Source organism: Amblyraja radiata, chromosome 32 (assembly GCF_010909765.2).
Source record: "Amblyraja radiata isolate CabotCenter1 chromosome 32, sAmbRad1.1.pri, whole genome shotgun sequence".
Classification (NCBI taxonomy): domain Eukaryota; kingdom Metazoa; phylum Chordata; class Chondrichthyes; order Rajiformes; family Rajidae; genus Amblyraja; species Amblyraja radiata.
The window spans coordinates 27,644,229-27,671,511 of record NC_045987.1 but is presented as its reverse complement, the minus strand read 5'-3'; the positions used below and the strand labels follow the sequence as shown (position 1 = coordinate 27,671,511).

General features: G+C 44.4%; 1 protein-coding gene across 1 annotated transcript in view; it reads left to right on the top strand.

Annotated features, from left to right (window-relative positions):
* Positions 1-27,283, top strand: part of c5 (complement C5) — a 208,835-nt gene that overhangs the window by 33,356 nt on the left and 148,196 nt on the right. The window contains exons 8-10 of the mRNA XM_033048613.1: positions 10,635-10,743; positions 11,434-11,560; positions 16,681-16,796. Of these exons, the coding sequence (XP_032904504.1) occupies positions 10,635-10,743; positions 11,434-11,560; positions 16,681-16,796 (352 nt within the window). The remainder of the gene's footprint in view (positions 1-10,634; positions 10,744-11,433; positions 11,561-16,680; positions 16,797-27,283) is intronic.

Below are 27,283 nucleotides of genomic sequence, written 5' to 3'. Positions count from 1 at the left end.
GAGAAATAGACTTTTTAATGTGGGGGGAAGGGGGTAGCTATATTTCTAGGTCCCTACCTGGTCGGTGAGGCAGCTTTTTCTCCGGGCTGCCCCGTCGACCCGTCCTCGTGGCCTACCAGCGTTTCCTGGCGGGGACCGCCCAGCACCTCGGCTTCGGTGGCGGCACAGCGCTGGAGTGCTATCGCGGAGCGGAGCGGGCGATGCCTTGCCTGGGTCGCCGCGCTGGATCGACGCGCTGGAGCTCCGGTGAGCTGTGACTGCCGAGTTCAACACCTCCGGGCTGCGGGTCTGCGGAGCGGAGGGCGCCGACTTCAACATCGGGAGCCTTGGAGCTCCAAACCGGCGCGGCCTTGTCGGCTTCGGAAGCCGCGGTCTCCGGTAAGGAAGCGGCCGTTCCAGGAGGCCCAGCCGCTTAGAGGACTATCCCGATGCCGGGGCAACAGCACCCGGCGAGAACGGCCAGGAACATCGGGCCTCCGTAGAGGCAATAGCGGAGGCCTCAATAGGCCTGACTTTGGGAGAACTGGGGATGGGGACTGGACATTGTGCCTTCCCCCACAGTGGTAACCATTGTGGGGGGATGATTTTTGTGTGTAAGTGATTATTTTAGTTTGTGTCCAAGATGGCTGTCGGAACGGAGAGTGGACGCTGGTGCAGTTTAGCTGCCGCTGCTCTCTCTTCACATTGTGTTTTTGATTTTTTTGTCTTTGGATCGAATTCTGTCTTTAATTTGTGTATTGGTGATGTCTTTATTATTTATTTTACTCCGATTATATGTTTTTTACTCTTGTTAAATTCTGTAAGGTGTCCTTGAGACTTTTGAAAGGCGCCCACAAATAAAATTTATTATTATTATATCAGACCTATAAACACAATGCGCATAGATGTCATATATTAAACATACCCCGAATAGTAATGCAAAAAAGCCCAAAGTCCTTAGTGCAACCAAAGATAGTTCATTGTTTAGCTATTGTTTTTGTAGTAACCATATAACCATATAACAATTACAGCACGGAAACAGGCCATCTCGGCCCTACAAGTCCATGCCGAACAACATTTTTCCGTTAGTCCCACCTGCCGCACTCATACCATAACCCTCCATTCCCTTCTCATCCATATGCCTATCCAATTTATTTTTAAATGATACCAACGAACCTGCCGCCACCACTTCCACTGGAAGCTCATTCCACACCGCTACCACTCTCTGAGTAAAGAAGTTCCCCCTCATGTTACCCCTAAACTTCTGTCCCTTAATTCTGAAGTCATGTCCTCTTGTTTGAATCTTCCCTATTCTCAAAGGGAAAAGCTTGTCCACATCAACTCTGTCTATCCCTCTCATCATTTTAAAGACCTCTATCAAGTCCCCCCTTAACCTTCTGCGCTCCAGAGAATAAAGACCTAACTTATTCAACCTATCTCTGTAACTTAGTTGTTGAAACCCAGGCAACATTCTAGTAAATCTCCTCTGTACTCTCTCTATTTTGTTGACATCCTTCCTATAATTGGGCGACCAAAATTGTACACCATACTCCAGATTTGGTCTCACCAATGCCTTGTACAATTTTAACATTACATCCCAGCTTCTATACTCAATGCTCTGATTTATAAAGGCTAGCATGCCAAAAGCTTTCTTTACCACCCTATCTATATGAGATTCCACCTTCAAGGAACTATGCACGGCTATTCCCAGATCCCTCTGTTCAACTGTATTCTTCAATTCCCTACCATTTACCATGTACGTCCTATTTTGATTTGTCCTGCCAAGGTGTAGCACCTCACATTTATCAGCATGAAGGACCCAACACAGATCCCTGAGGCACCCCACTAGTCACCTGCCTCCAACCCGACAAACAGCCATCCACCATTACCCTCTGGCTTCTCCCATTCAGCCACTGTTGAATCCATCTTGCTATTCCTGCATTTATACCCAACAGTTGAACCTTCTTAACCAACCTTCCATGAGGAACCTTGTCAAAGGCCTTACTAAAATCCATATAGACAACATCCACTGCTTCACCCTCGTCAATTTCCCTAGTAACCTCTTCAAAAAATTCAAGAAGATTAGTCAAACATGACCTTCCAGGCACAAATCCATGTTGACTGTTCCTAATCAGACCCTGTTTATCCAGATGCTTATATATATTATCTCTAAGTATCTTTTCCATTAATTTGCCCACCACTGAAGTCAAACTAACAGGTCTATAATTGCTAGGTTTACTCTTAGAACCCTTTTTAAACAATGGAACAACATGCGCAGTACGCCAATCCTCGGGGACTATTCCCGTTTCTAATGACATTTGAAATATTTCTGTCATAGCCCCGGCTATTTCTACACTAACTTCCCTCAATGTCCTAGGGAATATCCTGTCAGGACCTGGAGACTTATCCACTTTTATATTTTTCAAAAGTGTCAGTACTTCTTTTACTTTGAAACTCATAGTATCCATAGCTACTCTACTAGTTTCCCTTACCTCACATAATTCAATATCCTTCTCCTTGGTGAATACCGAAGAAAAGAAATTGTTCAATATCTCCCCCATCTCTTTTGGCTCTGCAGATAGCTGTCCACTCTGTCTCTCCAATGGACCAATTTTATCCCTCGTTATCCTTTTGCTTTTAATATAGCTGTAGAAACCCTTTGGATTTACTTTCACCTTACTTGCCAAAGCAACCTCATACCTTCTTTTAGCTTTTCTAATTTATTTCTTAAGATTCTTTTTACATTCCTTATACTCCTCAAGCAACTCATTTACTTCATGCTGCCTATAATTATTGTAGATCTCCCTCTTTTTCCGAACAAGATGTCCAATTTCCCTTGAAAACCAGGGCTCTTTCCAATTTTTACTGTTTCCTTTCAACCGAACAGGAACATAAAGATTCTGTACTCTTAAAATTTCCCCTTTAAATGTCCACCATTTCTCTTCTACATCTTTCCCATAAAACAAAATGTCCCAGTTCACTCCTTTTAAATCATCTCGCATCTCATCAAAGTTAGCCTTTCTCCAATCAAAAATCTCAACCCTAGGTCCAGTTCTGACCTTCTCCATAATTATATTGAAACTAATGGTATTGTGATTACTGGACCCAAAGTGCTCCCCAACGCATACCTCCGCCACCTGTCCCGTCTCATTTCCTAACAGGAGGTCCAGCACTGCCCCTCCTCTAGTAGGTACCTCTATGTATTGCTGCAAAAAACTATCCTGCACACATTTTACAAACTCCAAACCATCCAGCCCATTTACAGATTGTGTTTCCCAGTCTATGTGTGGAAAGTTGAAATCTCCCACAATCACTACCTTGTGCTTACTACTAATATCTGCTATCTCCTTACATATTTGCTCTTCCAATTCTCGTTCCCCATTTGGCGGCCTATAATACACCCCTATAAGTGTTGCTACACCTTTCCCACTTCTCAGTTCCACCCAAATAGCCTCCCTAGATGAGCCCTCCAATCTATCCTGCCAAAGCACTGCTGTAATATCTTCCCTGACTAGCAATGCAACACCTCCACCTCTTGCCCCTCCAATTCTATCACACCTGAAGCAACGAAATCCTGGAATATTTAGTTTCCAATCACAGCCCTCCTGCAACCATGCCACAACATCAGGGAGATGCAGCGAGACCTGGGTGTCATGGTACACCAGTCATTGAAAGTGGGCATGCAGGTGCAGCAGGCAGTGAAGAAAGCGAATGGTATGTTAGCTTTCATAGCAAAAGGATTTGAGTATAGGAGCAGGGAGGTTCTACTGCAGTTGTACAGGGTCTTGGTGAGACCACACCTGGAGTATTGCGTACAGTTTTGGTCTCCAAATCTGAGGAAGGACATTATTGCCATAGAGGGAGTGCAGAGAAGGTTCACCAGACTGATTCCTGGGATGTCAGGACTGTCTTATGAAGAAAGACTGGATAGACTTGGTTTATACTCTCTAGAATTTAGGAGATTGAGAGGGGATCTTATAGAAACTTACAAAATTCTTAAGGGGTTGGACAGGCTAGATGCAGGAAGATTGCTCCCGATGTTGGGGAAGTCCAGGACAAGGGGTCACAGCTTAAGGATAAGGGGGAAATCCTTTAAAACCGAGATGAGAAGAACTTTTTTTCACACAGAGAGTGGTGAATCTCTGGAACTCCCTGCCACAGAGGGTAGTCGAGGCCAGTTCATTGGCTATATTTAAGAGGGAGTTAGATGTGGCCCTTGTGGCTAAGGGGATCAGAGGGTATGGAGAGAAGGCAGGTACGGGATACTGAGTTGGATGATCAGCCATGATCATATTGAATGGCGGTGCAGGCTCGAAGGGCCGAATGGCCTACTCCTGCACCTAATTTCTATGTTTCTATGTTTCTATCATACTTCCAGTTGTCTATCCAGACTCTAAGCTCATCCACCTTTCTTACAATGCTCCTAGCATTAAAATATGCACATTTTAGAAACCCCCCATCTCTTATTCTCTGTTTATTTCCTTTTTTTTCTTTCTCCTCTTGGGTCCGAGTGCTTCCCTTTTCTGCTTCCTGCCTCCCATTCTGTCTACTAGCTTTCTCTATTTGAGTCCCTCGCCCCAACCATTCTAGTTTAAAGTATCCCCAGTGGCCTTTGCAAATTTCCCCGCCAGGATATTGGTCCCCCTCGGGTTCAAGTGCAACCCATCCTTTCTGTACAGGTCCCATCTAGTGTTCAAGAGCCTGATGGTTAGAACATGGAACAGTACAGCACAAGAACAGACCCTCTGCCTCACAATGTCTGTGCTGAACATGATGCCAAGACCAAATCCTATCTCCCTGATCATAATCGATATACCTGAATGCCCTACATATCCATACGCCTATCTAAAAGTCACTATCATAAACTCCTATCTAAAATGCCACTATCATATCGGCACAAGGGAACAGCTCTAGGGCGGCCCAGTGATGAAGCTGGTAGACCCGGGTTCATTCTTGACCTCTGGTGTTGTCTATGTGTGAGCAGTCAGCACATTCTCCCTGTGACTGCATTGCAGGTGACTAGCAGTGCCGGAGTTTCCCCCCACAACCCAAAGATGTGCGGATTTGTAAGTGAATTGGCCTCTGTAGATTGCCCCCTAGTGTGTAGAGAATGTGTGCGATAGTGGAATAACATGGAACTAGTGTGAATGGGTGATCGATGGTCAGCATGGATACGATGGGCCAAAGGGCCTGTTTCCATGCTGTATCTCTAAAACTAAAGCCACCCCTAGCAATGTGTTCCAGGCACGTACCACCCTCTGTGTAAAACATTTGCTCTGCACGTTTCCTTTAAACGTTGCCCCTCTCACCTTAAGGTTATGCACTCTGCCATTTGATTTTTCTATCCTGGGAAAAATATTTTGCCTGTTTACCCTATCTACACCTCTCATAATTTTTAATATCTCTATGACATTTTCCTGCAACATCTGGCGTTCCAGAGAAAACAAGTAAAAACAAGTCTATCCAACCTCTCCCTGTACCTAATACTCCCTAATCCACATATCATTCTGGGGGGGGGGGGGGGGGGGGGGGGGGAAGGAGAGAGAAAGCAAGGACTACCTGAAATTGGAGAACTCAATGTTCATACCGCTGGAATGTAAACTACCCAAGCGAAATATGAAGTGCTGCTCCTCCAATTTGCGGTGGGACTCACTCTGGCCATGGAGGAGGCTCGGGACAGAAAGGTCGGATTCGGAATGGGAGAGGGAGTTGAAGTGCTGAGCCACCAGGAGATCAGGTTGCTTAATGCGAACTGAGCGGAGGTGTTGGGCGAAGCGATCGGCAAGCCTGCGCTTGGTCTCACCGATGTAGAGCAGTTGACACCTAGAACAGCGGATGCAATAGATGAGGTGGAGGAGGTGCAGGTGAACCTCGGCCTTATCTGGAAAGACTGCTTGGGTCCTTGGATGGAGTAGAGGGGGTATGTAAAGCGACAAGTGTAGCATTTCTTGCAGTTGCAAGGAAAAGTACCAGGGGAGGGGGTGGTTTGGGTGGGAAGGGACAAATTGACAAGGGGGTAACGTAGGGAGTGGTCTCAGCGGAAAGTCAAAAGGGGAGACCTGGTGGGGGATGGAGGTGTAGAGTGACTGAACATCCATGGTGAAGATGAAGGAGTGGAGGCCTGTAAAACAGAAGTCATGGAGGAGACGATGAGCGTGTGAGGTGTCTTGGACATAGGTAGGGAGGAATTTGACCAGGGGGGATAGGATGGAGTCGAGGTATGTGGAAATAAGTTTGGTGGGACAAGAACAAGCAGAAACAATGGGTCTGCCAGGACAGTCAGCTTTGTAGATTTTGGGGAGAAGGTAAAATCGAGCCGTGCGGGGCTGGGGAACGATGAGGTTGGAGGCTTGGGAGGGCAGGGAGCCGGAAGTGATGAAGCCAGTGATAGTGTTTAAGATAATGGCCTGGTGCTCGCCTGTGGAGTCATGGTCCAAGGATAAGTAGTAGGAGATGTCTAAGAGTTGGCACCAGACTACCACAGCATCTCCCTTGACGGCAGGTTTGATCACCTAGTCGGGGTTGTTGCAGAGTGAGTGGAGAGCTGCGCGTTCAGGGGGGGAGAGGTTAGAGTGAGAAAGGGAAGTGGAGAGGTTGAGGCGGTTGATGTCCTGCCGGCAGTTTAAAATAAGAAGGTCTAAAGCAGGTAGATGGCCATGAGGGAGAGCTCAAGAGGAGGGGGTCCGTTGGAGATGGGAGAAGCGGTCATCACTAGGGGGTGATTTATGTCCATCTATTTATGTTCATATCCAAGTCACTTTATATATCAGAAACAGCAGAGGTCCCACCATAGATTCCTGCAGAACTTCACTGGTCACAGACCTCCAGCCGGAATGTTGTCTGTCCACCACAACCAATAGATAATAGGTGCAGGAGGAGGCCATTTGGCCCTTCGAACCAACACGCCATTCAATGTGATCATGGCTGATCATCCCCAATCAGTACCCCGTTCCTGCCTTCTCCCCATATCCCCTGACTCTGCTATTTTTAAGAGCCCTATCAAGCTCTCTCTTGAAAGCATCCAGAGAACCAGCCTCCACCGCCCTCTGAGGCAGAGAATTCCACAGACTCACCACTCTCTGTGAGAAAAAGTGTTTCCTCGTCTCCGTTCTAAATGGCTTACTCCTTATTCTTAAACTATGGCCCCTGGTTCTGGACTCCCCCAACATCGGGAACATGTTTCCTGCCCTTAATAATAATAATAATAATATAATAATTTGTTTATAGGGACAGTGCATATTAATGAACATTTGCATGTAAATATGCGAGATTGTAGCCAATCAGTAGTTAATTTCCGTCTCTAGTCCCAGGCAAAGGTAGGTGAAGTGTCTTGCCCAAGGACACAACGACAGTACACACTCCAAGCAGGATTCGAACCGGCCACCTTCAGGTTGTAAGCCTTAACAATCTTATATGTTTCAATGAGATACCCTCTCATCCTTCTAAACTCCAGAGTGTACAAGCCCAGCTGCTCCATTCTCTCAGCATATGTCCCTCTAGCATATAACCCTCTGTCTTCTATCAGTAAACCAGTTCTGAATCTATATGATCAAGTCACTGTTAATCCCATGAATCTTAATCTTCTGGATCAGGCTTTAAATCTATAGAAACACCATTCATCGCCCTACCTCCTTTGTCACCTTCTCAAAAAACTCGATCAAGTTAGACATGACCTGCGGTGTACAAAGCCACGCTGACTGTCTCTAATTAGCCCATTCTGCCATTTGTGAGTAGATCCTATCCCAAAGAATCGTCTCCAATGGCTTAAGGCTCACTGGCCTATAATTACCTGGATTCTGTCTACTTTAGTAAACAAAGGAACAACACCAGCTCCTCTTAAATCCTCTGGGATCATGCCCATGACTAGTTGGGAAGAAGCTATTCTTTTACTTGTTGGTCATGGTTTTCAGGCCCTTATACCTTCTCCTGTTGGTAGGAATGGAACGAAAGTGTGGCCAGGGTGGTGTGGGTTTTTGATGATGCTGGAAGGCAGTGCCTTCTATCGATCCCTTTATTGATGGTGAGGTCAGTACCCATGATAGACCGGGTGGTGTCCACCACCCTTGGTAACCTCATAGAACATAGAATAGTACGGCACAGGAACATGCCCTTCAGACCACAATGTTTGTGCTGATCATGATGCCGAGTTAAACTGATCTCATCTGCCTGTACATGATCCATATCTCTCTATTCCCTGTACACCCATGTTCCAATACAAAAAGCATCTTAGAAGCTACTATCATATCTGCCTCTACCACCACCCCAGGCAATGTGTTCCAGGCCCCCACCCCTCTCTATAAAAGCATCCCCCTCTTATGCCATCTCGTAATGGATATTTTCATCCTGGGGAAAGGTTCTGACTGTCTACCCAATCTATGCTTCACATAATTTTATATACTTCTATCAAGTCTCCCCTCAACATCCAGCCTTCCAGAGAAAACAATCCAAGTTTATCCAGTCTCTCCCTGTAGTTTAAACCCTCTAATCCAGTCAGTATTCTGTAAACCTCCTCTGCACCCTTTCCAAAGCCTCCACATCTGTCCTGTAATGGTGTGATCAAAACTGCACACAGTACTCGAAATGTGGCCTAACAAAAGCCCAAGAGAGCTGCATCCTGACTTCCTGACTCTTATACTCAATGCCCTTATGGATGAACTCAAGCATAACATATGCTCTCTTTTCCACCTGATGTACATGCTGGCACCATCAATGAGCTATGAACCTGGAATCTAAGATCACTCTGCTCATCATTGCTGTTATGGGTCTTGCCATTAACTGTATACTTTCCCCTTACATTCAACCTCCCAAAGTGCAATATCTCACACTTGCTCGGTTAAACTCCATCTACCATTTCTCCACCCATTTTTGCAGCTGATCTATATCTTATTTTAAATACTGACACCGTTCCTCACTGCCTGCAATTCCTCCAATATTGGTGTTGTCAGCAAACTTACTCACCAAGCCATCTACATGTATGTCCAAACCATTTAATACCTCCTTCGTTCCTAGGCGTTCGAGTTTAAATGCCCAGGATGTTTAAGGATAGATGGATGTAACACCTCTGCCTCCTTTGCTCCAGGAAAAAGAGGCTCAACCTGCCCAATCTCTCCTTATAACTCAAGCATTACAGTCCAGACACCATTTGAGCAACGTGAATTTATTTTGCATCTTCTCTAGATTCATCGCATCTGTCCGATAGCATGATGACCAGAACTGCCACAATATTCCAAGTGCAACTAAACCTACGATTTGTATAATTGCAACATGACGTTCCAACTCTCACACACATTGCATCACTCGATATCGCAAGCATAACAAATGCTACATTCACCACTTTGTCTATCTGTGTTGCCACTTTCTGGGAAATATATACATGTACCCTAAAATGTTGCTGTTCAATAACACCCCCCCAGAGCCCTGCTGTTCACTATGTATATCCTGGCTCCCCAAAACACATCACATTGCACTTGTCTGAGTTAAATTCCATCAATCATTCCCTCGTCCACTTTTCCAGTTGATCTCAAACCTATCTTCACTGTACACTCTCCCATCAACTTTGGTGTCATCTATAAATTTACAAAATCATGCCACTTGCAATTTATTCCAATGTGTATAATGAACAACCATGAGGCATGAGGAGGGATCTCCATGATACAAAAATGGTTTGGTGAGAGGAGGCATCTGTTTGATTTTTGTATCAATTTTGCTGTCTCACCTCGAATCTCATGTATTTTAACCTGTCCAGTTTACCACATGGGACCTTGGTAAAGGCCTTGCTAAATTCCATGTAGACAATGTTCACTGCCCTCTCCTTGTCATTTCTCTTCCTCAGAAACTCAGCCAAAATTGTAAGATGTGACCTCCCACGAACAAAGTAATGCTGATTATCCCTAATCAGCTCTTGCTTTTCCAAATGAGAATATATCCTGCCCTTCAGAATCTCTTCCAGTAACAGGGCAGCACTGTGGTACAGTTGCAGAGTTGCTGCCTCACAGTGCCAGAGACCCAATTTCGATCATGACTATGTGTGCTGTCTGTGTGGAGTTTGCATGTTCTCCCTATGATCATGTGGGTTTTCTCCAGATGCTGTGGTTTCCTCCTAGATCCTAAAGTTGTGCGGGTTTGTAAGTTAAATGGTTGCTTTAAATTGCACCTCGAGTGTAGGGAGTGGATGTGAAAGTGGGATGACATAGAACAAGTGTAAACATACCAGCGTGGACAGTGGACCAAAGGGACTGTTTCCATGATATATCTCTAAAACTAAAACTAAAAATGAACTTTCCTGTCTGTGACATAAATCTCCCCAGTCTGTTGTTCCCTGGCTTATACTTGCAGCCCTTCTTAAATATGGGTCAAAGGAGGCAAATGGAACCAGCATAGAGGACATCTTGGTCAGCTTGGATGATTTGGACCTGTTTCCGTGCTGTCTGATTCCATGATTCCATCACTAAAATTGCAACATTAGCCAACCTCCAGTCTTCCAGTACATCACTCGTGACCAATGAAGATATAAAAATATCGGACAAGGCCTCACCAATCTCTTCCCTTGCTTTTCACAACTCCAAATGAAAATCTAAATACTGAAAGTTGGTCGTTTTTGCAAACCACATTACTTATTTCCATAATTAAGCAAATGCTTTTGCATATTTTCACAGGTATTTCTATGAAAAAATAGTATCATTTGCAAATGTCTTTGTTCGTTTTGGAATTCTTGACAAAGATGGTAACAAGCAGTTAATTCCCAATGCCGCACGAATGGTTACGGTAAGAAAATGATGATAAACAGTAAAATTCCTCACGGCCATCGATTTTGATTTCTGTGCAACCAAGTTTGAATCTCAGGAATATAATACAGGGGCTTTTGAATGGCTGCACATATTTAGTCGTGCAGTACAAACTGATCAGAGAGAGAGAGCAAAAATAAATATTGACAGATATGTGGAAAGGAGAATAAATACTCCAGATGCCCCAGATCACATTATTTGCATTTTTTAAACTGACTTAGGACATAACAGAAATTCGTGTTATTTATTTCAGTTTGTCTCAGCCCCTGAAGCATATGTCATTGGTTTAAAACATGTTGGCTTTACAGTTTCAGAACTTAAAGAACTGCATTAAACAATATAATGAGGTAGGAAAGTGGAATAAGGGAATAAACCGAGACATAACTGTGTATAAAGATACATATTTATTTTAATGTTCACCTTATGCTGTGCACTAACTTCAAACCTTGACCCCGATCACCAAGAAGATCAAAGGCAGCTGGTATATGGAAATGCCACCATATGGAAGTTCTCATCAGACCAAATACCAACTTGATTGAGAAACAGACCGTTAGAGGTCACAGTATACAAGTGTAAATATATCTTGGCAGTAAACAGGTTAAAGCTTAGTTTTCTTTGGAAGCTTTGGTACAGTATTAAGATAAAGTTAACAAACTTTGATTTTCATCAGATGGTAAATGGATTAGCAACGGTAGTATTCAACGCTAAGGCTGCAACGGAATTAATCGGCCGATATAGTATTGAAGATCTTAATGGAGACTTTTTGTACATCGGAGTGACAGTTCAGGATTTCTCAGGTATAAGAGAATAACTCTTTACAAAAGTGCTGAAAATGTCTATGTATGTACCACAGTCTGCTGCACTGAAGGGCAGACTGATGGGAGATCTGTGAACCTAATATTTCTCACAGTTAGAAGGGTCTTGCAAACTTGTTTCTGTGAATTCCGATCTACATAGAAACATAGAAAATAGGTGCAGGAGGAGGCCATTCGGCCCTTCGAGCCAGCACCGCCATTCATTGTGATCATGGCTGATCGTCCCCTTTCAATAACCCGTGCCTGCCTTCTCCCCATATCCCTTGACTCCACTAGCCCCTAGAACTCTATCTAACTCTCCCTTAAATCCATCCAGTGACTTGGCCTCCACTACCCTCTGTGGCAGGGAATTCCATAAATTCACAACTCTCTGGGTGAAAAAGGTTTTTCTCACCTCAGTCTTAAATAACCTCCCCTTTATTCTAAGACTGTGGCCCCTGGTTCTGGACTCACCCAACATTGGGAACATTTTCCCTGCATCTAGCTTGTCCAGTCCTTTTATAATTTCATATGTTTCTATAAAACCCCCTCATCCTTCTAAACTCCAGTGAATATAAGCCTAGTCTTTTCAATCTTTCCTCATATGACAGTCCCGCCATTCCAGCAATCAATCTCGTGAATCTACGCTGCACTGCCTCAATCACAAGGATGTCCTTCCTCAAATTAGGAGACCAAAGCTGTATACAATACCCCAGATGTGGTCTCACCAGAGCCCAATACAACTGCAGAAGAACCTCTTTACTCCTATAGTGAAATCCTCTTGTTATGAAGGCCAACATTCCATTAGTTTTCTTCACTGCCTGCTGTACCTGCACGCCATCTTTCAGTGACCGGTGTACAAGGACGCCCAGGTCTCGCTGCACCTCCCCCGTACCTAACCTAACCCCATTGAGATAATAATCTGCCCCCTTGTTTTTGCCGCCAAAGTGGATAACCTCACATTTATTTATATTATACTGCATCTGCCACGCATCTGCCCACTCACTCAACCTGTCCAGGTCACCCTGCAACCTCCTAACATCCTCTTCACAGTTCCAACTGCCACCCAGCTTTGTGTCATCCACAAACTTGCTAGTGTTGCTCCTAATTCCCTCTTCAAATCATTAATATATATGGTAAACAGTTGCGACCCCAACACCGAGCTTTGCGGCACTCCGCTCGCTACTGCCTGCCATTCTGAAAAGGACCGGTTCACTCCTACTCTTTGCTTCCGGTCTGCCAACCAATTTTCTATCCATGTCAACACCCTACCCCCAATACCATGTGCTCTAATTTTAGTCACCAGTCTCCTGTGGGGGACCATATCAAAGGCTTTCTGAAAGTCTAGATACACTACATCCACTGGCACCCCTTCATCCATTTTACTTGTCCATCCCCAAAAAATTCCAGAAGATAAGTCAAGCATGATTTCCCTTTCATAAATCCATGTTGACTTGGACTAATCCTTTTACTGCTATCCAAATGCCTCATTATTACCTCTTTAATAATTGACTCCAGCATCTTTCCCACCATCGAAGTCAGGCTAATTGGTCTGTAATTCCCTGTTTTCTCTCTCGCTCCTTTCTTGAAAATGGGATAGCATTAGCTATCCTCCAACCCACAGGAACTGATCCTGAATCTATTGAACATTGGAAAATGATCACCAATGTGTCCACTATTTCAAGAGCCACCTCCCTGAGGACCCTGGGATGCAGACCATCAGGCCCAGGGCACTTATCATCCTTCAGTCCCATTAGCCTACCCAATACTAATGAAAATTTATTTCAGTTCCTCTACCCCCTTATATCTTCTGTCCTCCAGTACATCTGGGAGATTGTTTGTGTCTTCCTTAGTGAAGACAGATCCAAAGTACCTATTCAACTCTTCTACCATTTCCTTGTGGCCCATAATTATTTCACCTGTGTCTGCCTTCAAAGGACCCACATTTGACTTTGCTACTCTTTTTCCCTTCACATATCTAAAGAAGCTTTTACTGTCCTTCTTTATATTCCTGGCCAGCTTCCCTTCGTACTTCATCTTTTCAACCCGTATTGCCCGTTTTGTTTCCTTCTGTTGTCCTATGAAACTTTCCCAATCCTCTGGCTTCCGGCTAATCTTTGCTGTGTTATACATCTTTTCTTTTAGTTTTATTCTATCCCTAACTTCTCTTGTGAGCCGCGGTTGCCTCCTACTCCCCTTAGAATCTTTCTTCCTTTTTGGATCTTCCTTTCTTCCTTTTTGGATCTATAAATGAACACTTAGAGTTTAGTATTCCTTTAATAGCAACTTTTCCTTTTCTTTAAATGTGAACTAAGCATTGTCGGCCCAGCTGTCTATGGCATGCAATAATTACTTCTTCTGTTATGTCGAGCACCTCGAAATACTTTGGTAGCAAACTAAGCTTGTTCATGCTGCATCCAACAGTCTGATCAAAGTCAAAAAACATATATGAAGAATCAGACACCCGTGTCTTGAATGGAACATTACCGAGGCATAAAAAGTCATCTGTGGTTTGTGTATGCTGGAAGTGCATGTCTACCAAATGCATCTACATTTTCTAGTGAGCATAAATTGGTGAAAGATCATAGTGCAACATTTAAGAGAGAATAATTTCAACATTAAAAACTGCTGATGCCGGAAATCTGGAATGAGAGTAGAAATGTTGGAAACAGTCAGCTGGTCAGGCAGCATCTGCATAGAGAGAAACCAAGTCAACATTTTAGTAAGTGACCATTCCTCAAAACATGTAGGTCATTCACCTGGACTGCATTTGTATGTTAGTACCTTGTGTACACATCATCACCAGAAAGACTGCAGGGGTTGTGGTGGAAGGTAGATATTCTGGCTAGAGGTCTATGACCAGCGCTGACACCTCTGCTGTTTGTAATATATAGACATGATCTACTTGTAAATGTAGATAGATTTGTGAGTAAAAGGGTTGTCCCACTTGGGCGACCTAATTGGCGAGTTTAGAAGAGTTTAGGATAGTTTGAAAAAATGTCATGTTGAAGACCTCCTTCGACTATGTTGAAGACTAGCTTCGACTAGCTACGACTAGCTACAACTAACTTCGGGAAAATTGGGCACCGAATAGTGGAGAGTGAAGATGACCTCCTTTGATCTCCTTCGACCTCCCTTCAACTATGATGAAGACTATCTACGACTACCTTCGACTATCCTCGATTACCTACGACTAACATGCCGACCTACTACGACTAAACCTACGAGTAAAAAAAGTATCGATTTTTTCCATGACGACCTTTCTTTACTCGCGGACCTAGCTGAGGCCTCAAGTACACGGGAACTACTCTCGAGCATGAAGGAGAGTTACAAAACCTCCTATGACATCGTGTCGACCATGCTGCGAGTATGAGTCGAAGGCAAACTCGTCAGAACTCGTGGATTAAGTCGCCCAAATGGGACAGCCCCTTAAGTTTGCCGACGACACCAACATTGGAGGAGTTGCAGCCAGTGGGGAATGCTGTTAGAATATGTGGGATATCAGCTGCAGAAATGGGTGGGTAATGGCAGATGAAGTTTAAGCCAAGCAAGTATGAGGTGCTACACTGTGGGAGGTTGAATGTCAGGAGAGAGTATGCAGTTAATGGCAAGACCCTTAACCACATTGATATTCAGAGGGATTTTGGATTCAGCATTCCTAGCTCACTGAAGGTGGCAGCACAAGTGGAAGGTAGTTAAGAAGATGTATGGTAAGCTTGCGCTCATTGCTTGAGGCATTGAATATAAGAGTCAGCAAGTCATGATGCAGTTCTATAGGACTCTGGTTAGGCCGCATTTGGAGCATTGCGTGCAATTCTGGCTGCCCCATTACAGGAAAGATGCGAGGCTTTGGAGAGGGTGCAGAGGAGGTTTACCAGAATGCTGCCTGTATTATAGGGTTTAAGTTACAGGGAGAGATTGGATAGACTTGGATTGTTTTCTCTGGAATTTGGAAGGTTGAGGGGAGACAAGATAGGAGTGTATAAAATTCTGAAAGACATAGATAGGATAGATAGTCTGAACCTTTTTTCCACGGGGGAAATGTCCAATACTATATGGTAAGTTTAATGGAGATGTGCAGAGCAGGTTTTCCATACAGAGAGTGATGTGCTCCTGGAATACACTGCAGAGGTAGTGGTGGAGACAGATATGATAGTATTGTGTGAGGCTTTAGGAGAGGCATATGGAAGTGTAGGGAATAGAGAGATATGAATCATGTAAATGCAGATGAGATCAGTTTAACTTGGCATCATGTTGGGCACATTGCGAACCGAAGGGCCCGTTCCTGTGCTGTACTGTTCTATGTTCTATGTTCATTCATCCAAGAAGACCTTTCGCAATGTTATCTGCTTCCTAAAACACATCATAAAAATATTTGCTTTTATTGTTGATGTGAAATTATTCGGATAGCTATCAATAGATAATAGACAATAGGTGCATGAGTAGGCCATTCGGCCTTCGAGCCAGCAGCACCATTCAATGGGATCTTGGCTGATCATCCCCAATCAGTACCCCGTTCCTGCCTTCTCCCCATATCCCCTGACTCCGCTATCTTTCAGAGCCTCTATCTAGCTCTTTCTTGAAAGTATCCAGAGAACCGGCCTCCACCACCCTCTGAGGCAAAGAAATCCACAGACTCACAACTCTCTGTGAGAAAAAGTGTTTCCTCATCTCCGTTCAAAATGGCTTACCTCTTATTCTTAAACTGTGGCCCCTGGTTCTGGACTCCCCCAACATCGGGAACATGTTTCCTGCCTCTAGTGCGTCCAAATCTTATGTTTCAATAAGATCCCCACTCATCCTTCTAAATTCCAGAGTGTACAAGCCTAGCCCCTCCATTCTCTCAGCATATGACAGTCCCGCCATCCCGGGAATTAACCTTGTAAACCTACGCTGCACTCGTTCAATAGCAAGAATGTCCTTCCTCAAATTAGGGGACCAAAACTGCACACAATACTCCAGGTGTGGTCTCACTAGGGCCCTGCAGATCAATAGCTATCAACAAAGTCTTAAAAAGTTAAATACTAAAATACCAGACAAGTAGGTTATTGTACTGTGTAATGGAGATATTGAAAGTTATGAAAAATGAGAAATAATGACTTTTTTCTTGCATTTACTACCAGCTGGAATATCTGAAGATGCTGAATACAATGAAGTTATATTTACAACCTCACCATATTTAATCTACTTGGTGGGAACTCCTCTCTTTGTCAAACCTCAGATTCCATACCAAATCATAGTAAGTAGAAGGAGTTACATTTTTAGCATCCGTAGCATGAATCTAATCTATTTAATCGATTTCATTTGTTCTTCCCACTTTCTTATATTTGGGGGGGCGCTGTCCTGTGCACGGCTGCCCAGCCAGCAGCTGTCTGTCTTTTCATCTTTTTATTTTTTATTTTAGTTAGTCAAGTGTTTTGTTTGGAGGTCTATACTTTTTTATGTGGGGGGGGGGGGGGGGAAGGGAGAAACTACCTTTCAGGGTCCCTACCTGGTCGGAGAGGCAGCTTTTCTCCGGGCTGCAGCTTCGACCCATCCTCGCGGCCTACCAGCGGGCCTGGAGCGGCATTTCCTGTCGGGGACCGCCCAGAACCTCGGCTTCGACGGCGGCACAGCGCTGGAGCGCTATCGCGGGGCGGGCGATGCCTTGCCCGGGTCGCCGCGCTGGAGCTCCGGTGAGCTGAAGATCGCTGAGGAAAACATCGCGGAGTTGCGGGACTGTGGAGCGACCAGCTGCGGGCGGCGGCGCTGAACTTTACATCGGGAGCCTGGGATCTCTAGATGAGATCGCCAGTTGTGGAGCTCCAACCGGCGCGGCCTTGTTGGCTTTGGAAACCGCGGCCTCCAGTACGGAAGCGGCCGTTCCAGGGTTCCCAAGCCGCTGAGAGGACTCTCGCGACGCCGGAGCAACATCACCCGGCGAGAACGGCCTTGAACATCGGGCCTCCTTGGAGGCAACTGTGGAGGCCTCAATGGGCCCGACTATGGGTGAACTGGGGTTGGGGACTGGACTTTGTGCCTTCCCTCATAATGGGAACCATTGTGGGGGGATGTTCTTTATGTTTAAAACTCTTATTAATGTTATGTCTGTATTCCTTCTTCATGTGCTGCAAAATGGCAAGAAGCATTTCACTTCACTACACCTAGGTGTATGTGAATGTGACTAATAAAATAGTAAGATTAAACGAGAACTTACCAGTTTGAAGTTTGATCTGTATTTTATGAGGAGGAACGTTGAGGGAATACGTGAAGAACCCGCTTCCAACGCATGCGTGCCATTCTTCAAAGCAGCGGTGTGAGGTCACAGAAAACTATAATGACCTAACATAGTAAGATTATCAAAGAGATACCAGTTTTGATATGATCATAGGAGGGTGGGAGCGGAGGGCACGTATTCCCTCAACGTTCCTCCTCATAAAATACAGATCAAACTTCAAACTGGTAAGTTCTCGTTTAATCTTACTATTTTACTTCGGAGTCACGTGAGTGACTACGTGAAGATTTCAAAGCTCTGTGACCTCATGCCGTGGAATGAGTCCATGCTTCACAACTGCCTTGGGTATCGGGAGAGAGTATCATTAGCAATTTTAGACACACTTATACAAAGACTTGTGTGATATAACGAGAAAATACATTTATTAATTGAAATCATAGCCCTGTAACCCTTCGGGCAAATTATAATATTGAACGTAAAATGCTTTCCGAAAATGATGATGGCTCCAAAAACTGGTTTATTATAAAACCTTTGGAAAGTCCTTTCGGATGACCATCCTGCTATTCTGAGGATTTGGTCCGTGGGTACCTCAGAATTTTTGCTGCGGATTTTGCTGCAGCCCTGGTGGAATGAGATTTAAAACCATTAGTGTTTATTCCTGCCATCTTTAGGACACATTTGAGCCACCTTGAGATAGTTTGGGTCGTGACCCTTTTGTGCGGTTTCTTGTAAGAAATTAACAAAGCCATTTCCTGACCTCGAATGCTCTTAGTATATTCCGTGTATAATTGGATATGTCTTGCTATACACAGACGTTCGTCATATGGATATGCCATAAATTCAATCACTTGACCCGATGAACCTGGTCTGTTTGTTTTATTAACTCATGTATGACAAACACCAGTTTCTCTCGTGAGATGATCAAGGAGTCCAGGCTCAGTTTGCTTAATGACTGGACTCGTTGTGCAGTAACTAACGCCATGAGCATAACCATCTTCATGGTCAGTTTCTGCAGTGATAATGCTGTTTATGGGCTACCAGCAACTCAGCATGTTTAAAACGACACCCACATCCCAGATTTTGGAGTATCTGGTTTTAGGGGGATTTGCATTGAATATGCCCCTCATAAGTTTTGTTACCAGGGGGTGCGTTCCCACCGTGTGCCGCTCCGTTCCTTGTGATAGGTAATTGGAGAGTGCACTTCTGGCACTATTGATGGCACTTTAGCCCAATCGTTTATCATGATGGAGGTTTGTTAAGAATTCCAATACGGCCGGAATATTCTTGGCCCTTTGGTCTAGGTTGTTGTCAAAGCAGTATATGCCCCATTTCTTGATGTGTCCGAGGTACTGCTTCCGTGTTGACAGTCTTTGTGCGGATGTGATGAGATTCATCGTCCTGTCTGACAGCCCCATGCCGTGTAGTGGGTCTTTCAGACTCTACAAATCAACAAATCCATAGTCTTATGGCATGGGTGACTGCCCCCCTCCAGTTACTGGATGAATTAATAAATTCGGGCTATGTCCAATAATGGAACATGGTTCTAACACCATCCCCTGTATGACCGAATACCACGGTTGAGTAGGCCAATCGGGTACTATGAGAATCCCAGATGCCGAATATTGTTGAATTTTCCTTTGTACCCGATTGATGATGCAGAATTGGGGAAAAGCATAAAAAACGCCATTTCCCCCAATGCAGTGAGAAAGCATCTGTAGCTTCTGCCCCAGGGTCTGGTTCCCAGGACACATACCTTGGTAATTGGTGATTCAACCTGGACGCAAAAATATCAATATCTGGTCTACCATATTTTGCTGTAATTTCAGCAAATACATTTTATTTAACATCCATTCCGTGTTTTCATTAAATTTGCGTGACCTGGTGTCTGCCACTGAATTTAGCTTACCTTTATGTTGCCGATATCCAAATGTTTCTTTGGATACACCATTTTGTAATACCATAGACGAGTTGTCAATAATGATGGGGTTGGAGCAATACCTAATGCTATGTTCCCACCACTGTAGTTCAATTATAGCTTCCGTAGGCAGCTCCATAGGTCTATCAAAATGACCTTTGTTAAATTTGAGTGCTCTAATTTTGCTCTTTGCAAATTTTGATAATGTAATGGCCCAAAATGTGTGGCCGGGAATGTAGCCACAATCTTCCCAATTATCCGGCCTACCCGTCTAATGGAGGGTCTGTTGGTGTTAAGAAGCTCGCTGCAATCCTCCTGTAGGGCTGCGGCTTTATTTATTGGTAAAGTTACTAACATATTGACCGTGTTAATGGTGAATCCTAGATAATCCATATTCGTTTCTGGTATCAATTTACACTTAACTACCGTCTGTGTTCCCCTTTGATGGGTACTGTATAGTATGCATCTTTTAAGTCAATGCTTGTCATATAGAAACCAGCTGATACTAATTCTTTAGCAGTGATAAAGGTATCCATCTTAAAATGAACATATTGAACGAATGTGTTTAGGGTTGAAAGGTCAATGATAATCCTGCAACCCCCATCTTTTTTATTTTTAATAAATATGTTTGATACAAATTTTAATTGTTCATGAGTAGTATGCTCAATCACACCTTTTGTATACAATCGTTGTAGCTCCATGTGGGCTTTAGATTGTTCGGTTTTTGTAAGGACGAAATGCCTTTCTGGTGTATGTTGTACTGGGGGGTTATTGGGATGAGTAAATTCTATCAGATAACCCTGAATACTGCTTAGAACATACGAGTCTGTAGTGATTTACACCATTCGTCACTGTAGTATTGCAACCTCCCTCCCACCGTCGTGGGTCCCTTTTTTACAAAAGAACCACACCCACCTACCTCCATGGTTACTGGTGGTTGTATTATTTTCTTTGTTTTTTGAAAAAAGGGGGTTTTGTTTTTATTCGTGTTCGTGGTTGTACTGGAGGTTTAGGCTTCCGCATCTTCCAGGGTGGCCGTCCCTGGCCATACCCTAAAAGAAGGCTGCTGCTGGTTATATTGGGTTCTGGCACTGCCATTGATATAAGCCACACTTTTCGGTCTTCCATGTGGCTGGTACCGTGATCCAAAATAAGCCTTTGCGCTGGTTTTGATGAGCCCCAGTGTCTTGGCTTCCCCAAACAAAAAGGGTTGAGGTTTTAACGGCTCTTTGTTTGCAAATTGTTGCATATTTAGGATCCAGTGCTGGCTGAATAGCCGCCCTCCGCATGCTATTCAGCTCATATTGTACATTACAAAACAGGGCTAGTGCGTCTTGGTGGCCTTTAGTTTGCTCTGTTTTGTCCAGGGTGCGGATGTAGGCTGTGATCCCTGCCGTAAGCCCTCATGGTTCCTGATGTCCTTCCCCATATGCTTCCAAATGCATTGGTTGACACTGGGGATTTGTAATGCATCAGTTACCAGGTGGCAGATGTCTGGCCAGTGTCTCTGTGAATATTTGTTGTTGGAGTTGATGGCCAGACATGTAGTTAATACTGGCTGCCATCCTGGAATCCAAGTCTGCCCCTGTTTGACTTGGTTTGAAGTAATCAGCCACCATGTCCAGCAGTGTATGTTTTTCTGCAGATTCAGGATCATGGGAAGCTGTGTGATCAGGGTCTGGCCCATCAGGGTCCTGCCCACTCTCCTCCGAAGAGGTCGAGATTTCAGGGGTCCCTCACGGGGTACCCATATGGGGCTTGTCTGCCCACTGTGGCTAGTCTCCACATTCATGGGACTGCCACTGTGAAGGAGCTCCTCCAGCAGCTCCTTTAGACGGTGAGCTGCACTTGCTATTTTTGGCTGCTCCCATTTTTGCAGCCTTTTAGCAGTGTGCTGCTTTTCTCTGTAGCCCAGCTGTTCCCGCTCCCGGTACTCACGGGTGCTGGTTTGCGGGCTTTCCTCGTCCCGCCGCTGGCCACACCGGTCCTGACTGTCCGTCCACGTCTGTTCCCGGTCAGCTGTTTCTCCTGGCTGCTCCGTATGCAGCCACTCATAGCGGGTTTGTTCCGTCTACCGCACCCGTTCAGCCCTGGTCCGATATTGATACGGGCTGGTCGCCCGCTGCTGCTCCAAGTCGGGCTCTGCTAGATGGTGCGTTTTTGTTTGAACTTTGCCTCCCGGCCGGTGAGTAAGTTTCGTCGGTGCCAGAATGATTTCTGGCACAGCTGATTCCTCTACCGAGGCCTCTAGAGCCGACGGCTGCTGTCTCTGCCGTTCATCCACGTTTACAACGCGTTTCTCGGGCAGCTTTTTTGCAGACCGCTTCCTTTTCACTCTGTCCATTTTTCTGTGAATAAAAATGCAGAGTCCTTACCTGCCTTTTGCTGGTCCTTTTTTCCTTCTCCCGTTACTGGGGGATGTCCTCCACCCTTCTGTTGACTCGTGCAATGCGTGTAGCGATATGGCACGCATGCGTTGGAAGCGGGTTCTTCACGTAGTCACTCACGTGACTCCGAAGTAAAATACCTTTGATACCTTTGATACCTTTGATTGATATTTGCAATGTTACAGTTTAAATTTAATGCACAATCCCATTGGAGCAACACACTAGGTAGCACCAATCTCTAATTACTTGAGTTGAACTAGAAAAATCTCGTGGTCTTGCTTGTTTATAATTTTGCAAAGGTCCAAACAGGACACCAGTTGTTAATAACTGATTGCACTTTGGTACGGTGACTACAATGGGAATGACCTCTCATTTTGTATTTAAAGAGAAGGTCAGATTCTACACAATGTATAACACTTTTTCCTTTCATTGGCCCAAAACTGCTGCAGTGTTTCCAATTTTGAAAGTATTTTTATTGCTCTTCAATGGAAATGGAAATCAATAACAAGGGTAGGTTACTTCAAATAGTGCGTTGCTTGAGGTAATTTCTCAGTGTTCAGCTTTATAGGGAGTATAGTATGGTGCAAATGAATCTTATGCCAGTGACATCATATCGGCAGCTCAGCATGGTGGAAGATCTTTGTTTTGTGGCACAGTGTTACTGCCTCACAACTGCTGCCTCACAGCTCCAATGACATACATTCAGTCCTGACCTTAAGTGGTGGAGTCATAGAGTCAGACAGCTCTTCGGCCAACTTGTCCGATACCCCATCTAAGCTAGTCCCATTTGCTCACGTTTGGCCCATATCCCTACAAACATTTGCTGTCCATATATCTATCCAAATGTCTTTTAAATATTGTTATAGTATCTGTCTCAACTACCTCCTCTGCCAGCTAGTTCCATTCACCCACCACACTGGAGTGAAAAAGTTGCCCCTCAGGTTTGTATTTAATCTTGCCCCCTTACATTAAACCTGTGTCCTCTTTTTTTTTAATCTCCCTATCCTGTAAAAGACTATGTATTTACTCTATCTATCCCCCTCATGATTTTATATACCTCTACAACATCACCGCTGATCCTCCTGTGCTCTAAGGACTAAAGTCCCACCTTGCCCAATTTCCTATAGCTCAGTGCTTCAGGTCCTGTCAACATCTGTACCGTGGAACATTAAGATGCTGTCCTGTCCCTCCCTTAGCCATGTTTCTGTAACATATATTCCATATATAACAGTATTCCACATTAAAATTCTCAATTGGGGCAAGGCCAACGTTGATGATATTAGACTGGCACTCACTCCAGTTAATTGGAGCAGGTTGTTTACAGGAAAATGAACGTCTAGAAAGTGGAATGTTTTTAAAAGTGGGCTGACGAGAGTTCAGGGCAGGCATGTTGCTGCTAAATTGAAGGTGAGGCAGGTGGGCTCTGGCAGATGATATTAAGGATAATCCAAAGAGATTTTATAGGTACATTAAAGGAAAGAGGCTAACCCGAGGGAGAATAGCACCCCTCAGCAATCAAAGAGGTCATCTCTGTGTGAAGCCGCAGGAGATGGGCAAGATCCTCAATGAGTATTTCTCCTCTGTTTTTACCATGGAGAAAGACATGAACACTGAGGAACTTGGGGCAATTGATGGAGGTGTCTTGAGAACAGTCTGTATTGTGTTTGAGGAGGTGCTAAACTTCCTGACGTGAATGAATGTAGACAATCCTCCCTTCATGATCAAATATATCTAAGGACACTCTGGGGAACTAGCCCTGGCTGAGATATACGAGTCATCATTAAATATGCTGAGATGCCGGAAGACTTGAAGTTGGCAAATGTGGTGCTATATGTAAGAAGGGCTGCAGGGAAATGTCTGGGAACTATAACCAGTGAGTCTAATATGTGTGATCGGAATGTTAATAGAAAGTATTCTGAGGGATAAGATAGACATGCATGTAGATAGACAACAGCTGATTAAGGAGATTCAGCACGGTTTTGTACGTGGGAGATCGTATCTCACAATTCTGATTTTCTTGAAGATATAAACAAAAAGGTTGATGAGGGCTGAGCTGTAGACATCTATATGGATTTCAGTAAGGCATTTAACAAAGTTCCGCATGTTAGGCTGCTCTTGAAGGTTAGATTGTAAGGGATACAGGGAGAGCTAGCCAAATGGATAGAAAATCGGCTTCATGGAAACAGAGGGTGATTGATTTTAGAGGTGCTAGTCTGTGACTCATGATGTGTCTCATGGATCGGTGCTGAGCCCATTGCTGTAGGGAATCAAGTACCAAAGGACATAGATTTAAGGTAAGAGGGGAAAAAATTAATGGGATCCTGAGATGCAATTTTCTCCCACAGGGTATATGGAATAAGCTGCTGGAGCAGGTAGTTGAGGCAAACTATGACAATATCGTTTCGATAGGCACATGGATGAGAAAGGTTGAGAGGGACATGGGTCGATCACGGGCAGTTTGGACTAGTGCAGATGAGTCACCTTTGTTGGCATGGGCAAGCTGGGTTGAAGGGCCTGTTTCCATGCTGTATGACTCGATGACTACAGTATCCCATTGCACATACCTATCCATGCCCTGCATTCACCCGCCTTAGCTGTCAGGCCTCTCACATTTAAATAAATGCAACTTGAACCAACAGTCCTGCCTCATTACATGCTGTGCTCCTGCCTATCCTGTTTACTGAACTTGCTTTCACCACCTCTGTACCAACTTCCAACTGCCACTGTCCTGCATTGGATCCCGTCGCCCTGCCAATAGAAACAAAGAAACATAGAAAATAGATGCAGGAGGAGGCCATTCGGCCCTTCGAGCCAGCACCGCCATTCATTGTGATCATGGCTGATCGTCCCCAATCAATAACCCATGCCTGCCTTCTCCCCATGTCCCTTGACTGCACTAGCCCCTAGAGCTCTATCTAACTCTCTCTTAAATCCATCCAGTGACTTGGCCTCCACTGCCCTATGTGGCAGGGAATTCCACAAATTCACAACTCTCTGCGTGAAAACTCTCCTATTCTGAAACCCTCTTGTTATGAAGGCAAACATTCCATTAGCTTTCTTCACTGCCTGCTGTACCTGCACGCCAACTTTCAGTGACAGGTGTACAAAAACGCCCAGGTCTCGCTGCACCTCGCCCTTACCTAACCTAACCCCATTGAGATAATAATCTGCCCCCTTGTTTTTGCCGCCAAAGTGGATAACCTCACATTTATCTATATTATACTGCACCTGTCACGCATCTGCCCACTCACTCAACCTGTCCAGGTCACCCTGTAACCTCCTAACATCCTCTTCACAGTTCACACTGCCACCCAGCTTTGTGTCATCTGCAAACTTGCTAGTGTTGCTCATAATTCCCTCTTCCAAATCATTAATATATATGGTAAACAGTTGTGGCCCCAACACTGAGCCTTGCGGCACTCCACTCACCACTGCCTGCTAATCTGAAATGGACCCGTTCACTCCTATTCTTTGCTTCCTGTCTGCCAACCAATTTTCTATCCATGTCAATACCCTACCCCCAATACCATGTGCTCTAATTTTAGTCACCAGTCTCCTGTGCGGAACCATATCAAAGGCTTTCTGAAAGTCGAGATACACTACATCCACTGGCACCCCTTCATCCATTTTACTTGTCACATCCTCAAAAAATTCCAGAAAATTAGTCAAGCATGATTTCCTCTTTCATAAATCCATGTTTATTTGGACTAATCCTTTTACTGTTATCAAATGCCACATTATTACCTCTTTAATAATTGACTCCAGCATCTTTCCCACCACCGAAGTTAGGCTAACTGGTCTGTAATTCCCCGTTTTCTCTCTTGCTCCTTACTTGAAAAGTGGGATAACATTAGCTCTCCTCCAATCCACAGGAAATGTTCCTGAACCTATTGAACATTGGAAAATGATCACCAATGCATCCACTATTTCTAGAGCCACCTCCCTGAGGACCCTGGGATGCAGACCATCAGGCCCAGGGGATTTATCATCCTTCAGTCCCATTAGCCTACCCAATACTATTTCTCACCTAATGAAAATGTATTTCAGTTCCTCTATCCCCTTAGATCCTCTGTCCTCCAGTACATCTGGGAGATTGTTTGTGTCTTCCTTAGTGAAGACAGATCCGAATCTAGTTACCCTCCCATGTAGCGCTAGTTAACTTGCCCACCGGGATATTCGTTTCCTTCCAGCTCAGGTGCAACCTATCCGTCTTGGACATTTACTGGTCACCTCTGCCCCAGAAGAGGTCCCAATGGTCCAAAAATCAGAATCCATACCCCTTGCACCAACTCCTCAGCCACAGATTCACCTCTCCTATTGTTCTGTTCTTACACTCACTAGCATATTGCTTTGGGAGCTATCTGAAGATTACTACCCACGAGATCCTGCTTTTAAACCTTATTTTCCTGGCTCCCTCTATTCACTCTGGAATTTGCACGTTCCCTGTTACTCTGTGTGATGTCTACAGATGCTCCATGCAGCTTGCTAGATTAGATGGTAGACAAAAATGCTGGAGAAACTCAGCGGGTGCAGCAGTATTTATGGAGCGAAGGAAATAGGCAACGTTTCGGGCCAAACCCCTTCTACAGAATTGCTAGATTAGATGGCCTCTACAAATTGTCTCTGGAATGTGCACAAGATTAGTAGAATCTGGGCAGGGAGAGTTGGTGGAGATGTAGGGAGAATTTAAAATGGGATTAGCGTAGGGTGGTTGACGGTCAGTGTCAACTCTACAGGCTTATGGGCTTCTTGCTGTGCAAGATGAGTCATTTTGAGATAATTTTCATAACTTCATTTTAACACTGAAGCTCATGCTAATATATAAACATTTACATCCACAAAAGAATTATGATCTTAAAAAATGCTGGATGGTAAATTTGATGTTGTTATCGCATTCTACACCATGTACAGTACCTTAGGGCTAAGGGAATCAAGGGATATGGGGAAAAAGCCAGAACGGGGTACTGATTTTGGATGATCAGCCGTGATCATATTGAATGGCTTGAAGGGCCAATTGGCCTACTCCTGCACCTATTATAGTTGTGACCCTTATAGTTCCACCTTTAAATGTGCTGCTACAAGAATGCTGAGCCTAATCCACAATTCATGGTAAAACAAACCTGATAACTCATGATAACCTGCAAAACACCCATCTTTTCATGTTACTCACATTCAGATTATCAGCATATATAATATACTAGACTAAGTGG